Genomic DNA, 16,838 nt, shown 5'->3' with positions numbered 1-16,838 from the left:
TGCACTGGCAGTTGCTCCAACTGCCCCACCCCATGCCGCCAACATATTCACCCCTTTCACTACCTCTTGTTTCCCCCACTCATGGGGAGCGAATAGAAGTTTCTATGGTAACCCCGGTGGCAGAGGGACCTGGTTTAGTATCACCATCTAAGACCCGACAGGGCACCCAATTTGGACTGAGAGCAACTTCTGCAGCAGGGCAATTTCCCTTGTGCTGATATCCTGTAGGAGTCCGTAATGCAAATGGCCAGCCAGCTGGGCTCCTATGGATGCAGAATCCATTCTCGACTTAGGATTTGCTTAACTGGAAAAACCATAACCCTGCTTACTGAGAGGACCCACTCCATATGAATGAACTTTTCACCTCAATATTTGCCACTCACCATCCCACTTGGGCGGACATTCACACTCTTTTATGAATATAATGATTACTGAGGATGAAAGGAGGATAGTAGAGAGGAAGTGCACCAGCTCCATTTAATGGATCCAAATGGAACTCCAGAAGCAAATTTGGCAGTCCCTATTGCTGAGCCTAACTGGGATCCTAATAATGGGGGCATGCCACTTCTAGAACACTACAGGGGATGTGTCTTAGTGGGTCTTCAAAAGGGGTTACCTAGACAAAAGAGCTTAAACAATCTCTTATTCAGGAGATAAAACAAAAGCCAAATGAGGATCTATCAGAGTTCCTGGAAAGGATTTATCAAGCTTATAAGCACTACATGGATGCAGACCCTGAGACCCCTGAGAATGTAAGGATAGTATGACTTTCATTGGGCAAAGCACCCTGGATATAAGGAAAAAATTACAGAAGTTAGATGGTGTATTTGGAATGAACCCTTCTCAATTAGTAGATGTTGCTTTTAAAGTATTCAACAACAGGGAACAATGACAAAAGCAAGAAGATGCAAAACGGAATGCACCTTTTCTGGCAGCAGCATTGAATTCCCAGAAGGTGAGTAACCTAAAGGAAGGTAAGCCACCATTGGGGAAGGAGCAATGTGCTTACTGCAAGGAGGAAGGGCATTGGAAAAGAGAATGCCCTAGATGAAAGAATAATAGAAGGAAGACAGGAGCCTCTCATATGGTAGAAAGAGAGGAGCAATCTGATAATGAATGAAGAGGCCCAGGGACTCCCTTGGACCTGAGGCGTCTGATTCTAATTTCCCCACAAGACCCCTGGGTAACATTGACAGTGGGGAACAAGTTGATTGACTTTCTAATAGATATGGGTGCCACATATTCTGCGGTAAACACCAAGGTGGCACAGAAAACATCTCAGTCTATCTTGGTCATGGGAGTTTCTGGAGAAGTAGAGAACCGTTTGTTTCTATAAGCTCTAGAATGCCAACTAGGGGACATAGCTTCTTATACATGCCAGAGTGTCCAATCCCCCTTCTGGGACAAGATCTCCTTTGTAAATTAAACACTCAAGTAACCTTTTCGCCATAACAGCTTGACATCAGGGTCCCACCGGAGTACACTTTTAGCCTACAAATGGTACTCATGGAAACCCCAGAGAAGGAGACAGAGCTCTTTCCCACAGAGGTCTACGAAAAGGTAAGGCTGGAAGTGTGGGCTGATGGCACTCCGGGGAAGGCCAAAAACACAAGACCAATACAAATCCCGTTAAAAAGGGATGCTGGGACACCTAATCTAAAACAATATCCTCTGAAACAAAAGGCTCAAAAGGGAATTCAGCCAATCCTGGAGAAGTTTTTGAAAATAAGACTGATTAGACCTTGCAGGTCCCCATATAACACCCTTATCTTCCCGGTCAAAAAGCCAAACTCAGCAGAGTATCGCTTTGTCCAAGATTTGAGGGCTATTAATGAAGTAGTCCAAGACTTACATCCTGTGCTGCCTAATCCATACACTCTGCTCACAACTATTCTGGGAGAATATGGCTGGTTCTCAGTCCTGGACTTGAAAGATGCTTTTTTCTGCATTCTTATTGTAGAAGAATCACAGCAGCTATTTGCTGTTGAATGGCAAGACCCAGAAACGCAGGTAGTCCAACAGTATTGTTGGACAGTCCTGCCTCAAGGAGTTAAGAATTCCTCTACCTTGTTTGGGGAGACGTTGTCTAGAGACCTTAGAGACTTAATATTGGACGAAGGACTCTTGCTCCAATATGTGGACGACTTGCACATAGTGAGCCCTACATATGATAAGTGTCTACAAAATACTATCAGAACCCTGAACTATTTGGCTAATTGTGGATATAAGGTCTCCCAGAAAAAGGCCCAGATATGCAAACAGCAAGTCACGTATCTGGGCTTTGTCCTCTCTCAAGGACAGCAGGATCTTTTGCCTGACAGAAAGCAGGAAATTGCAGTCTTAGGAGCACCCAAGACCCACAGACAACTGAGAGGCTTTCTGGGAATGGCAGGGTTCTGTCGGATTTGGATCCCAAGCAATGGGCTCATAGTAAAGCCTCTCTATGAGGCACTGAAGAGACATGATCTTGAGCCCCTTACTTGGACTAAAGAGTGCCAAACAGCCTTTGAAATGATAAAAACGAAGTTAGTCTCAGCCCTGGCTTTGGGACTACCAGACTTAAAGAAACTTTTCAAACTGTATGTACGTGAGAGACAAGGCATAAGCTTTGGGGTGTTAATTCAAACTCTGAGGAATATCCCCCGACCTGTTGCTTACTTCTCAAAACAACTAGAACAAACTGTTAAGGGGTGGCCTCCTGGCCTTCAAGCTGTAGCAGCTACTTGTGACAGAATTCAGGAAGCTGAGAAGCTTACCCTAGAGCAACCCACCACTGTGTATGTTCCTCACCATGTCCTTTCTTTGCTGGAACAGAAAGGGGCCTATTGGCTGACTTTTGGGAGAATGGGAAAGTACCAAGCCATTCTCCTGGACAATCCCAACGTAAGACTTCAAGTCACTTCAGCCCTAAATCCAGCCACATTGCTCCCGATTGATGCTGCACAATCCCCAGAGCATGACTGCCTACACGTCATTGAGCTAGTGTACTCTAGCAGACCAGACTTAATGGACCTACCCTTGGCTGAGCAAGATATGGAATTGTTCACCGATGGAAGCAGCTTCATGGACAAAGGTAGGCCACCTGACGGGTATATAACCACGTGCCGGGCGGTAACACTTAAAAGGATTGTTGAAGCAAAAGCCCTGCCCCCGGGGAGCTCAGCTCAGAAGGCAGAAATCATTGCTCTGACAAGAGCCCTGCTCCTCGCTAAAGGGAAGCGAGTAAATATATACAGACTCCCGCTATGCATTTTCTGTGGTGCATGCTCAGGGGGCGATCTGGAAAGGAAGGAGGCTTCTCACTTCAAACAATAAAGGCACAAAACATGCTTCTGAAATCCTGTCGCTATTAGAAGCAGTCCATAATCCCTCACAAGTGGCCGTAATGCACTGCCCAGGCCACCAGAAGGGTGAGACTCACATAATAAGGGGCAACTGGTTAGCTGACCAAGCTGCAAAGAAAGCAGCAAAGGAAGGCAATTATCAAGCCATGATAGGGTCACTTCTTCCGCAGATTGACTTGTCAAAATATCAGCCAGTGTATGCAGAAAAAGACAAGGAGAGGGCCAAAGAGTGGGTTTTCACTCTTGACCGTAACTCACCTGGCTGGAAATGTAATGCACCAGGAACTGTTTTGATTCCTGAGGCCCTCTTGGACACTGTGCTGAAGCACATTCATGACAGTACCCTTTATGGGAGAGATGCCACCTGCAATGGATTCAAAATTATATAATGGGAACTCACCTACAAAAGTGAGTGGACTCCATCCAGCGAGTCACTCGGAATTGTATGATTTGTGCTAAAAATAACCCCAAAACTGTTGTCTGACCTCCCCAGATGGGGACCCAGCACAGAGGGACCTGCCTCACAGAGGACTGGCAAATAGACTTTACTCAAATACCTCAAATTCCGGGAAACTTCAGATACCTGTTGGTGTGTGTGAACACTTTTTCAGGATGGGTGGAAGCATATCCCACCCGGACAGAAAAAGCCTCCCAAGTGGTTAAAGTCCTCCTTAAGGAAATTATTCCCCAGTTTGGACTACCTAACACCCTCCAGAGTGATAATGGGCCTGCTTTTGTCTCTAGCATAACCCAATAAGTGGCTAAAGCACTGCAAATTAATTGGAAGTTACATTCATCCTGGAGACCACAATCAACAGGAAAATCTGAGAAAATGAATCATACGTTGAAAAGGAGCATTGCAGAAATATGTCAAGAGGCTAATATAACTTGGGATAAGGCCTTGCCAGTTACCCTGCTATGGATCAGAGTGGCTCCCAGAAGCAGGGTTAAATTAAGCCCCTATGAAATATTGTATGGTAGGCCATTCCAGGTGTCTGCCCGGGCAGGGGAATCTGTAAATGCTCTGAAAGACATAGCTGTTGCTAATTATGTTAAAGCTTTGGGCACTATACTAACCTCTGTTCATGAGTTTGCTTCCAGCAGGTCTGCCTATCCAACTGAGGTAGCTTTGCATTCTTTCTGACCCAGAGATCGAGTCCTCCTTAAAACCTGGAGAGAACAAGGGCCTGAGCACCAGCTGCCTGCAAGGTGGACAAGACCACATGTGGTATTACTCACCACGCATTCATCTGTCAAATTGGCTGGGATAAAACCTTGGATTCATCATACTTGGATTAAAGCTGCACCACCATCATCAGAAGACGACCCAACTCCTGAGAAGCTTGGAGAGCAGTGGGTTTGTGAACCCTTACAAGACTTAAGGTTGCTCTTCAAAAAGGATAAGTGTTGAGATTGCAGTTTCCTTACAGATGGAGAAAGATGGGTCAATCTACTTGTTTAATCCTGTTCTACTGAACAGCACAGCATCAGGTCCAAATAATTGAGAATTGTACTATTTACTAAAAATTCTAAGAATTATCCCCTGCCCAATGCTGATCAATTCCATTGCACGATCACCCCTCACTGCCCCTACACAGCAGGAAGTAGCTAAGAGTGGTCTTCGCCCCTTATCCCACAAGATTGTGGAATGGACATTGACAGTGGGGAATTGTAACAGGGAAGAGCTAAATCGGACTCCATGTTGGATCTGTTTCTTTGACTTTAACTTTGCTTTTCGTTGCTTTTGTTATTATAATCATACCCTGCCTCAGGGAAGCCTGCCCCTCTGCCAGAATGTTAAACTAAAGTGCCTCTGTTCAGCTCACAGGGAGACAATCTGACCCTGCCCACCTGTGAATGGCTGCAAGAAAGAAGAAATTAACACATTCCCTCACTGAGGCTGGTCCTCCCAGGAGATGTTTTGCAAGGCTGATGGCCCTTTTTACTTTACTTCCCCACTGCCTCTCCCTCTCTGACTCTATAAAAGAAACTGGCATCCAGACCCTGATAGGATGGTTTTTGGGGACCCTAGCCCACCATCTTCTTCGTCTGCCAGCTTTCCGAATAAAGTTGTCTTCCTTGCCTCAACAGCTAGCTCATCTCCGACTTGTTGGCCTGTCGTGTGGTGTGCAGAGCGAGCTTGGACTCAGTAACAATCATTCCAACTTTCTACAACTTGTGTTGCAGGAAGGGGGACCCCTTCCAGGGCCCAAGAGTGGGCTTTTGTCTAACACTTGGAAATGAATTGTCCGAGGAGACACACGTGTTGACAAAGCAAAAGACTTTATTGGGAAGGGGTGCCTGGGCATAGAGCAGCAGGGTGAGGAAACCCAGGAGAACTACTCTGCCATGTGGCTCACAGTCTCAGGTTTTATGGTAATGGGGTTAGTTTCTGGGTTGTCTCTTGCCACTTTGCTTGGCCCACAGTCTGACTCAGGGTCTTTCCTGGTGGCGCTCACATCTCAGCCAAGATGGATTCCAGAAAGAAGGATTCTGGGAGATTGGTAGGACATATGGACTGGTGTCTCCTCCCTCCTTTCAGCCCCTCCCATATTCTCCTGGTTTTTGGTGGCAGCACCATGTTCCTTATCAGGACCTCCGGTTGCAAGACAGCTGATGCAAGTGGTTATCACTGTGCCTGGTCAAGGTGGGTGGTTTTGGTCAATGGTTCCCTTACACGTACTATTCAATTAACTAGTTAACATATCATCACAACTCAGCCTGAGTGAGCCCCTTTAAGGTGGACCCCTTTGTCCTTTGAATACTGCCCCTGAAATCCTTGGATATCCAGCTTGCCTCAGGTCCATTCTATTTAAATAGTGTGTGTATGCTTGTGTGTGTGTGTTTGTATGTACATGTGTTTGTGTGCCTGTGCGTATGTGTGTGAGTGTGTGCAGACATGGAATCAGCTGCCTTCCAAAGAGCCCTGCTTCACTCTGGTGGAGAAGTGCAGTAGGGCCAGATCTAAGAGCTAGAGGCGTACGTGAGAATGGTGATGTATGAAAGGGCTACTATATAATCCAGTTTTAATGACAGAGCTCCAAAATGTTTTTGACAATTTTATATACTAGTTTTGATTTACTTTTTTAATAAGTAACAACACTCATGATTTAAAAAGCCCATCCTAGCCATCTGACTCACCTCTCAAGGCAAGCAAGTGTCCCAACTTTTGGTCTCACAACTGAAGGTTGTGATATCACATGGATGTTCCCAGTTTCACAGATTATGGTGCTGTTCCCCCATGCCTTACCTTTCTTTTAGGATGAGCCTTTTTTGCCCATTTAGACGTCTCCTCCCTGTCCCTTTTCTCGAGAAGCTCTCAGTCTGGGGAAGACAGCAAGGCAGAGTGGACAGCACCGTGGAGCCTGGTGCCAAGGGCGTGAGACCCACGTATGAGTGTGCTGGGGGGTGGGCATGGAGGTGGGTGGGACGTTGGCATCCTGTATCAAGCAGGATGGCCAGGTGAACTTGGGTAACAAACCACAAGGTTCACTTCTTGCTCTTGCTCCGTGTCCATGGCGGGGTGTTGGGGCACTCTGAGTCACCTCTCCAGGACTCAGGCTGATTGAACAACCACCAACTATAGCTGCAGGTCCTGGGGACTGAGTCGGGAGCACCCTGGAGGGTCTCACACAGATAACGCAGTGCTCTCACCCCAGGTGATGGGCACTCCTTCCACTCACCCCATGCCCTGTTTGCCAGAACTAGTCACATGGCCTCTCCTGAAGGCTGGGGGTAGAAGATGCAGCCAGATCACAGGCCCGGAAGATTGGGGGGCATTGGTGATTGCCTTGAGGATGACACAGACCATGGATGGCAAAGTGGAAATTTATTTTATTTGTGTGCCTATCATTACTCCTATTTCATTTTTTAAAGTATGTGCTCCCAACGGGACTCCTAAACATTCCTATTGCCTTCTTAACATCCATACACCAGCTTTCATCTATTGTGATGTGTGTTACACCTTAACTCAATTCTCAAGTAAAGTGTGTTAGTAAAAGTCTTCTTGATACTTCAGAAAAAAACAGATTTATTTTTAAAGTTGGGCTGTTTCACAGGAACAGAACCGCTTGTGTTTCCCTTAAGCAGTTCGCAGAGAGGACTTTTGTGTCCCCCTGGGTGAGGGTCCTGGGTACCCATCCCAGGTAGGGGAGATGGTAATCATGACTGGGGGACAGGGAAGGAGTCTTGGCCCTAAGTCAGGGGTGGGGCTGGACTGTCACATACTCGTCTCTCTTGGTCCCGAACCAAACCTGACAGAGGGTAAGACCTGTCATGGCCATTTCACGGAGTAGAAAACAGAGCCACAGGGGAGGGGTAGCTTGTCTGGGGTAGAATGTTTAAAGTTGCAGGATGCCACAGCCTTAGTTTTGGCGTTTGGACAACTAGGATGAAGCCCCAGACCGCCCTCTGTAACTGTGGTTGCTCCAGGGACAAGATCTATAGGCCATACCCAGCGCTCATGATGCAGAAGTAAGCTCTTAGGCATGTCTGGCCACAGAATGTTCCAGTCCCTTCTTGCTCAGGTCTCTCTACCCAAACTTGAACAGATGCTTGTTAGGACCAGCTCCAGAGCATTACCTGTTAGGTCTCAGGGCTCTGTTTCGGCTAGTGGAAAATGTACCTGAAAGTTTAGGAATTGCATTTGGCTCCTAGTAACAGAGAGCTGGAAAATATTTTCTTAAACAAGAAAGTACTTTTCTTGTCTATGAGGTGACAAGGAGCCTGAAGGGAGGCAGCCAGGGCTGGCGTGGAGGGCTGCCTCTCTATCACTCTCCCAGGTCCTCCCTGCACCCCCAGGGGAGCCCTGCCCTCTTGCTCCAGCAAGGACCAGGGAGGCAGGGGCTGGGTCAAAGAGGCTCCTGATGAGTTAGCCCTTTGATGGACCTTCCCCAAGCCCTACTCAGGCATCTCCACACTGTCCCTGGCCGAGCTCAGTCCCAGGGCCACCCCTCCCTGTAAGGGAGGCTGGGAGCTGATACACCAACAAAAGCAGGGTCTGTTAACTGAGCAGAAGGGGGTGCAGCGAGCAGTTTCTGTGATTCTCCAAGTGCTGTTATAACTAATACACCCCCTCCCCCATTTCCCTTTGACTGCTCCGTTCTGCCAAGGGTGGGAAATAGTGTCAGGTACTAAGGGGTGCAGAGAACTTGAGGCCCCAGGCCCTGACATGCTGGAAGATGTGGATCCTTCCAGGGCAGGATTTCCATGTTTCCTTGTTTTCCTGAGCCTTGGGGGAGTTTGCGTGTCACCTCGCATCCCCTTTGGGGTTCACGGAATGCTTTTTGCAGGATGTACTCCCAGCCTCGAAGGCGCTGTGTAGGGAGGTGGGGGTCTGGTGTTCTCCCCCCGCCCCCCCCCCCCCCGCCACCAGGCAGGGTCCTCGCAGAGACTCTACAGGTCTGAGCAATCGGTGGCGCTGGAAGGTGGTGGGGGTGCAGCTGGTAACCAGTCATCAGAAAGGCTGCTGCTTCCCAGCTGCAGGGCGGGAAGAGGCTGGGCTGCCCTCTGCTAGGGGAGGAGTCTGACCTGCAACTGGGCTGCATGTGCTTTTGGCAAGAGTGGAATGGGGTCAGAGCCCACTGATCTTGGTCAACTGTCCCCAGCCCTTCATGCCTGTCCCTCTGCTTGGACCTCAGCCCAGAACTCTGCCTGCATCCGCAAGACAGCCAGGGTGAGTTCTGGTTCAGCCATGGCCCCGGGGTCAGAAGGACATGACAGATTGATGGCCCTGCCCCTGGGACCTGACCCCCTCGATGGGATCAGGTACCTCCATGGAGGAGAGGGGACATAGGGGGGCTTCCCATTACCTCTTGACACCAAAGCCAAGGTGTGCCCTTCCTGGGTCCAGCCTGGCTTACCTTCCTAAGAAGGCTGTTTTACAATTCAAACAGTGCGGAGGAAGGTATAAAGTAAAAACAAAGGGCCTACTCCTCAGTTCTCCTCCCCAGGGGCAACAAATGTCTACCTAATTCCTGGGCATCCTCAAGGATATTTTCCCTGTGCATGCACATATAGCTGTACAACTTTTTTTTTTTTTTTTTAATGCAAGTAGTAACTCTATACACACTGTACTGCAAGTCGCTTTTTATGAAAACAACACATTTATTATACCTCAGAGGACATGTCAGACCAGCACCATTAGCACTGCTCCGTCTCTGAAAGGCTGCAGAGTATGGCACTGTTGGAGGTACAGGCATTATACAACTTCCTTCCTGATAGAGGTTTAGGCTGTCACTTGTTTGGGACCATTATAAACAATGTTGCAATGACATCCTTGTTCTATATCTTGGAACATTTTCACAGAAGTTAAGGATCAAATATTTAGTGGGACTGCTAGGGTAGGGTCTTAGGGTATGTGCTTTTGGAATTTAGGTAGATACAGCCCAAATGCCCTTGAAGGAGCGGCCCCATTGTTGAGTGCCTCCCCTTTAGTCCATCATCCACTCAGCAGCCAAAGTGATTTTTAAAGACAGTTAGATCAGGGACTTCCCTGGTGGCGCAGTGGCTAAGAATCCGCCTGCCAGTGCAGGGGACACGGGTTCAATCCATGGTCGGGGAAAATCCCATATACCGTGGAGCAACTAAGCCCGTGCGTCACAACTACTGAGCTTGCGCTCTAGAGCCTGTGAGCCACAACTACTGAAGCCCACGCACCACAACTACTGAAGACTGCATGCCCTAGAGCCTGTGCTCTGTGACAAGAGAAGCCACGGCAATGAGAAGCCCGCGGACCACAACAAAGAGCAAGTAGTCCCCGCTTGCTGCAACTAGAGAAAGCTCGCCCGCAGCAACAAAGACCCAGTGCAGCCCAAAAAATATATATATAAATAAATAAATAAATAAATAAATAGACAGATCATCTAATCCCCCTGCTAATACCCCAGTTGCTTTGATGGGTACCCACGCCTCTGATGCTATGCCTTGTCTGCCCTCCCCGCAATCTCCCTTCCCACAAAATGCTCCAGCCACACCCACTTCTCACCTGCCCTCCAGCACAGCAGCTCATCCCATCACAGGGCCTCTGCGGGTGCTGGTCCTTCTGCCTGGTGCCCTCAGAGCTCCATGTGGATGCCAACATGAGGGCCATAAATAGCATTTTATTGTTGTCTCCATGACTATCATCTTACTGTTGGGTGAGGTTGAGTGTTATATCCTCTACCTGTTTTCCTCTCGCGTTTTCTCTTTTTCATCGACAGGTACAAACTCTTCGTTTAAAAGATAAACCAACTATTTGTCTCTCATTTTTGTTACAAATATATTTTTCCTGATTGACTGTCCATCTTTTGAGTTTGTGGTAATTTTTCCACTTTAAGTGTCTAAGTTTTAGGTATTCAAGTTCATGGACCATTTCCGTATGGTTTCTAACTTCGTGAAGAAGCCCCCTCCGCTGGCTCTGAGAGGCCACGAGCTGAGCTCCTGCCTCCGCTCACCACAGCTTGTGCTAGTCCTGGGGCTGGGCGAGCGTGGAAAGGCAGGCTGGGGCCCGATCGTGGGGCCCTGAGTGTCTCAGAGCAGTCTGGCTGCGGGGGATGTGAACCACAGGTTTGGGGCAGAGGAGGCGCAGGACCCGGTTTGCATTTGAGAAGTTAACTAGGCAGCCGTGGGGTGTGGAGATGAGAAGAAAGGGGGAGTGGTGACTTCCAAGAACCTGCTGAGGGGCCAATGGCTGTGACATGGGGAGGCTCAGACCCTCAGCCCCCCGAGGCCACTAAAAGGAAGCGGGGAGACCACAGCCCATCTCTGCCCATGGAAACTGCTTAGGGTCAGCCTTGCCATGGGCCAAGGAGGGGCTGCCCCTCCCACTGGGGCAGTGAATGGGCCTGGGTGGGAAGAGTCTGCGCTGTTATTACATGTACCCTACAGACAGAAAGCCGTGACTTCACTCTTGAGATGAAAGGAATCACATTTGCCCACATACACCAGCAAAATCTTAAGCTTGATTTTTATAATTTAATTTTAGAAAAAGGTCAACAGCTTGTACTGGAGGATGATCTCACATTCACACTCATGTTCTGGGTTAAGCAGCCTCAAATGGTTACTCTTGGTAACGATGTGAACATGTGTGCGTAGGTGTGTACATGCAAGTGTGTGCGTAATTTATAAAAGTTCTTGCCATCATACCCATACATCCCCCTGTTAACAATTTCACTTTTTTACTCTGCTGTATGTGTTGCATAGTAAATACATAATTTGATATAAGCCTCATATGATGTGATTTCACAATCAGAGTCCTAACCATTGAGATATGACTTAATTTGTTAAAGTGATAAACAAGATTATTATGTGCAAACAAACAGGGTTTATGCTCCAGCTGCATCCAAATTTATTTCACAAAGCTGTAAACACAGGCCCTTTCTCAAGTCCTGATGATTGAGTCTCTCTGCCTTCTGTCGACAGGAGAGGAATGTAAAGGCTGAGTCGGTGCTTTCGGCCCTGTGTTGGCTCTTGGCTTTCCAGCCCTGTCACTTAAAGAAACTCATTCATTCCCCAGATTGGGCAGTGCTCCTCGCTGGGGTCCTTCTAAGGCTTTTCACACAGAGATTTTCCCAAGCGGGGACATCTGATCTCAGCCTGCCCGAGCGGGGCCCCGGGCCCCGGGGACTCAGGAGCTTGAGAAGTGTGCTGAGAGCCTGGGAGCCACCGGGGGAAGGGGCAGGGGTCACAGCCCTCCTCCCTCCCTGCCCCGAACTGCTCCCCAACTGAGAGCCCCTAGTGTAATTCCACCCCAGACCTGGGGGTGAAAGTGGGGAGGCCCCTTATGCCAGCAAGGCCCAGCCCCACTTCATGTGACCCAGCCCAGCCCTGAGAGTGGATGGAAGAGGCAGGGGGACTTTGGCCTAATCAGACCCCACCGTCTTCCCTTGGGCTGTAAAACCAGCATTGGGGGGATGGGGTATCCAGGGAACTCAGCCCTAGACTAGGAGAACCCTCAACCCCCCCCCCCCCCACCTGGGCGGGGTGGGAACTTCTCAGCACTTCTTAGCAGCAAGTAGTTCAGAGGAGAACCCAGTCTGCCTCCTGGGTCCTTAGAGGGCTGCAGGCTGCTGGTGGAGAGGTCAGGCTGCTGGCCCATGCTGGCCAGGTCCGAGAAATGCTCATTCCACAGGAATTACCTTCTCTTCCGCATGCAAGCCTCCAGCCGGCCCAGCTCCTCATAAGACTGGTAGAAAACATCAAACTCCCGGGTGCCCCAGCCCCTCCAGACAGCCAGGCACCACTCCAGCTTTTCGTTCTCAAAGCCGCACACAACTGTGTCCTTTGCCACTACGGCAGCATCCACAAGCACCCTGCAGAGAGAGGGGGTCTGAGAAAACCCACAGGGGTCCCCACTTGGTCGGGGCTGTGACCCTCACCCTGCACCTTTTCGGAGGACACAGCCTGGTTAAGTGGGCATCTGTGCACCCCAGCCTGGCACCACCGATGTGCTGGGACACACTGCTTCTCCCTCTGTGGTCCAGCCTGTGGGCAGTCTTTCTAAAGTCTAAAAAGGGGCCTAGGGCATCATTTCAGGTTCACCTCAGAGCAGGTATCCTCCCTAATGCACCTCAGACCCCAAAGAGCCCAGAAAAAATGGTCAGCCCTCTGTGTCCACAGGTTTGGCATCCTCAGATACGGAGGGCTGACTGTACTGTGCCATTTTACATATAAGGACTTGAGCATCCTCGGATTTTTGTATCTGCAGAGGTCCTGGAAGCAATCCCCTGCAGATGCTGAGGGAGGACAGAATTATCAATTCTACCTAATAGTTCTTGCTCATCAATGGTCCATGACAGATTTTAAGCTTTAACTCAATTTCCTTGCCACCCAGCCCAGGCATGATTCTTCTCCCTTTCTAAGTTTCCACATGCTTAGGAAATACAGGGCAATATATTAGGCAAAAAACCTGGACCAACAAGTCCTAACTATGTACATTTTTTTTGAGCCTGTGGATTGTTTTGCATGATCCGGGCATACACTACAAGTTTCCTTCTGGGCCTCTGCGGGGCTGTGTGTCCCACCTCCGAGCACACACTGCCTGCATCTCTTCCCTCTGCCCTGTGTGCCCTGCCTGGCACTGAGGCCAGCATGTAAACTGGGATGTGCAGGGGCCTCGACTCCCTCAGGCCTTGCATGTCTCGGGCACTTGGTAGCTATTTGCCAAGGGAATAAACGTCTCAGGTGCATCTCAAAAAGCTGGCCTCCCTTTTGCTGGCTGCCTGGGCTGCTTTCTCCCTACAGTGAGAGTACCTGGCTCTTGGTAAACCTGTCTTTGGGGGGCAAATAGGAAAAACAACACCAGGAGAAAATTCAGGGGAACTAATGGTGGGCACTCTGAGGTCAACAGGCCCGGGCTCTACAGACCTGCCTGCTTCCCTGGAAGCCTGACCTGAGAACTGGGAACTACTGTCACGCACAAACTCAGCTGGTGCTCAGCAGCAAACCCAGATCTTGTCTCCAGTATCACTTGCAGGGCAAGGGTCACTGGCCCGGGTGCCATAGACATTTCCTCTCTCCTCATCCTACTCCGGGGAAAACAGGCTGAATGCGATTTCTCCATAAGGGAGATTAACCACGTGGGACTCAGCAAAGTGAGGGGTGTGGACATTGCCAGCTGCCTGACGACTCCAGGAACACTGGCTGGCACCAGCCTTCCATCTCTATAGTCAGGCAGACTGTGTCTGGACAGGGGGTCCTGCCCAGCATGACCCTCACAATGGAGTCTGGCCTGCCTCCTGGTGGGACCCCCAGCAAATGGGTACAGCTGAGCCTGGGAATGGGCATGGCGAGGGTGGGCATGGCAAAGGTTGGCGTGGTCTGGCTGTGAGGCTCCACCTGGTGCTGTATGGGAGAGAGGCACCTCAGGAAGGGCTCTCCTGTTTGGCAGGAGGCACGGGGAATCAACTGGATCCCCATTTCAACTGCAGCTGAGCTTGGGCACTGGAGGCATACCCCAGGCAGGGCAGTTGGTCCACAGGTGCTCCGGGCACCCCCAAAACAGGCAGCCATGACCAGTGGGTGATGGCCGGTTCAGCTAGTATTTGCTGATCCCCTAGGAGCTGCCTGTTCGTCCTCCGTCTGTGGCCACAGTGGTGAACGCCATGTTTATTGGTGGAGGACAGAAGGGCGGTGGCCATCATGCAGGGAGGTGGCAGTGAGGCCTCGATTCCCTACGCCACACCCTGGGTCCTCTAGGAGCTGCCCTCAGTCTTACCCGTGCGGAGTCAGCTCTCGGGCTTTCAAGACGGCGATGACTCGGCCCCGCTGGGTTCCTGCATCCTTCTCCAAGCCAATGACGATAACATCTCCACCACGCCTAAGAAACCAAAACCCAGAAGGGGAACCGTTTGTCTAGGGCTGTGCTCTCCAGGGGAAACAGAGCTGGTGTGCAGAAAGGCATGGGAACAAATGCAGCTTCTGCAAATGGATTGAGTTACCGAGAGGGCCCCGGAGCAGGGCGAGAAGGCCTTTCCCAGTAGGAAACCTGACCGTGGCTCTCCTTTGTGGTGCCCTGAGTTCTCTGGAGGGCTGATGGGCTTTTGTGCGGCCCTTCTTAGATTTGCTAAAGAGATTCCCTCCAGTTCCAGAAGAGAGGGAATAGCTCCTGATGGATCTTGACAGTACCTTAAGGTTCCCCTCACTCTGCCCCCAAAGCAAGAGCAGTGGGCGGTGCAGGATGGTGCTCCCTGTCGGGAAACCTACCTGGGAACCCAGATGACATCTTTCACGGCAAGGATCTTCACAGCCTGCAGGTGCTGGCTGAACGCCTCGCCATCCATGGGGCTCAGGTCATGCTCAGACCTGTCGGAGCCTGTGGTGGGCTCGAGCAGCCTGCTGGTGTCCTCGCAGTCAGTGGAGAAAGGCAAGCTGGAAGAGCTTGCGGGGGAGCAGGGTAGGCTTGAAAGGGACGTGGGCACCTGGTGGGGTGGAGACGAGGAGTAGGAGGACATAGAGCAGTAGTCGGTCAGTGAGTCCTGGTGGGTCAGGATCTGCATGCCCAGCTCCTCACTGTACATGATGCTCATGTCTGCAATGGAGTCCTTCTTGGGCTCCTTCGGGCTGGCTGTGGGGCAGTCCAGGGGCTCCGGGCCCATTGGGTGCACGGGAAACACGTCCCTGAGGGGGCTGGGGTCCCCGCAGAAGTATCGGGCACACAGCTGGTAGGTGGCGGAGTGGTACATCACCAAGCAGTTGGCCCTGTCGTCCAGGCACCAGACGACCTCCTCCCCGTGGCACTCAGAGCCGCACACGACTGATGTGACCACCGAAGGGGCTGAGTAGGGCTCCAGCCGCCTGTTGATCTCCAGGGCCACGCAGTCGATGACCAGCAGGCCCGGCCCGTTGCTATACCAGACCTCGGACCCACTGTTGACCACCTCCATGGCCTTCACGGGGTAGGGGTTCTGCCTCGCGTCTTCGTCTGGGATGCTGAACTTGGACCTGTTGGCTGTGTGTGAGCACAGGTAGGAGCAGCTGTGGTCTGGGGCGCCGCGCACCATGGGAAACACTGCCACAAGCCCATCAGCCAGGCCTGCCAGCACCAGGTAGGAATTCTGTGGGGAGAAGACAGGGATGCTTGATGCCCTTGCGCCTCGCGCACCCGGGAGAGAAACAGTCGGTGCAAGACTCATCTCTGTATGTACTCCAGGTGGGCATGTGCTTTCTACCAGCACTTCCTGGAAAATGCAGCTCCTAAAAAGGCAGCGGCTACCAGCGGGAGCTTCTGGGTATGCTCCCAAAGGAGGTGCAGCTCAGGCCCAGAAAAGCCACACCCATCCCCCCTCCTGTGAGCAGGAATAAAAAGGTCCATGGCACCCGAGCAAGGGGCACATGTTGCCTGGACCACACGGCTCGCCTTTGGTCAGCCTGGGCTTCTTGCAATGCCAGCAGGAGGGAGCTGCCTTCTCCTTCAGGTCACCAGGGCCTCCTTCTGAGGCAGGATGTGGTGCCCTCCTTCCCCTGAACTCTGCTCCTTAAGGTGACAGCAGTTGTGGACACCCTATGGGTCTGCTCTTGGCCTCCGGCCTGCTGCCCCACAAGCCGGGTGCTCCATAAGAGCAGGCCTGGGTCTGCATGCCCACCACTGCCCCCGGCACTGGCCTGCACAGGGAAGGGCTGAGTCCCAGTCACCTCTGTGACTCCCCCCAGTTTTATGCTCAAGTCACAACACGTGCTGCTGAACTAATTCTTGAAGAAATCACTTCCAAATTCAACCCTCTTGTGGAGGCACTTTTTGGCCACTATGCCACATTCCCCGCTTACCACATCTACTCTGAAATGCCTGTGGTTTAGGCATTGATGGGGTCTTGGGGTGTCTCCCGCCCCCGCAATGAGGCATGTGCTCTTCTACAACCACCAGAGGTCATCAGGCAGAGGCCAAAGTTGCAGAGACTGTGCTGAATGCTGGGCCCAGCCCAGGCCTCCTCAGAGCATCTGTGCGGAGCTGGGAATGGAGAGCAGCTTAGCAGCCTAGACGCCTGGGTGGGGTTGGGGGGTTGGCCAGGAAGAGTTCAG

At 51.0% G+C, this 16,838-nt stretch overlaps 1 protein-coding gene across 2 annotated transcripts in view; it reads right to left on the bottom strand.

Annotated features, from left to right (window-relative positions):
• Positions 1-11,184: 11,184 nt before the first annotated feature.
• Positions 11,185-16,838, bottom strand: part of LRRK1 (leucine rich repeat kinase 1) — a 114,898-nt gene continuing 109,244 nt past the window's right edge. For both annotated transcript variants that reach the window (XM_061180000.1, XM_061180001.1), the window contains 3 exons: positions 15,027-15,877; positions 14,539-14,640; positions 11,185-12,634 (listed from right to left, as the gene is read on the bottom strand). In XM_061180000.1, the coding sequence (XP_061035983.1) occupies positions 12,457-12,634; positions 14,539-14,640; positions 15,027-15,877 (1,131 nt within the window). In that variant the 3' untranslated portion in view covers positions 11,185-12,456. The remainder of the gene's footprint in view (positions 12,635-14,538; positions 14,641-15,026; positions 15,878-16,838) is intronic.

The sequence above is a fragment of the Eubalaena glacialis genome, chromosome 2 (assembly GCF_028564815.1).
Source record: "Eubalaena glacialis isolate mEubGla1 chromosome 2, mEubGla1.1.hap2.+ XY, whole genome shotgun sequence".
Taxonomy (NCBI): Eukaryota; Metazoa; Chordata; class Mammalia; order Artiodactyla; family Balaenidae; genus Eubalaena; species Eubalaena glacialis.
The sequence above is the reverse complement of the archived record's forward strand: the minus strand, read 5'-3'. Positions and strand labels throughout refer to the sequence as shown.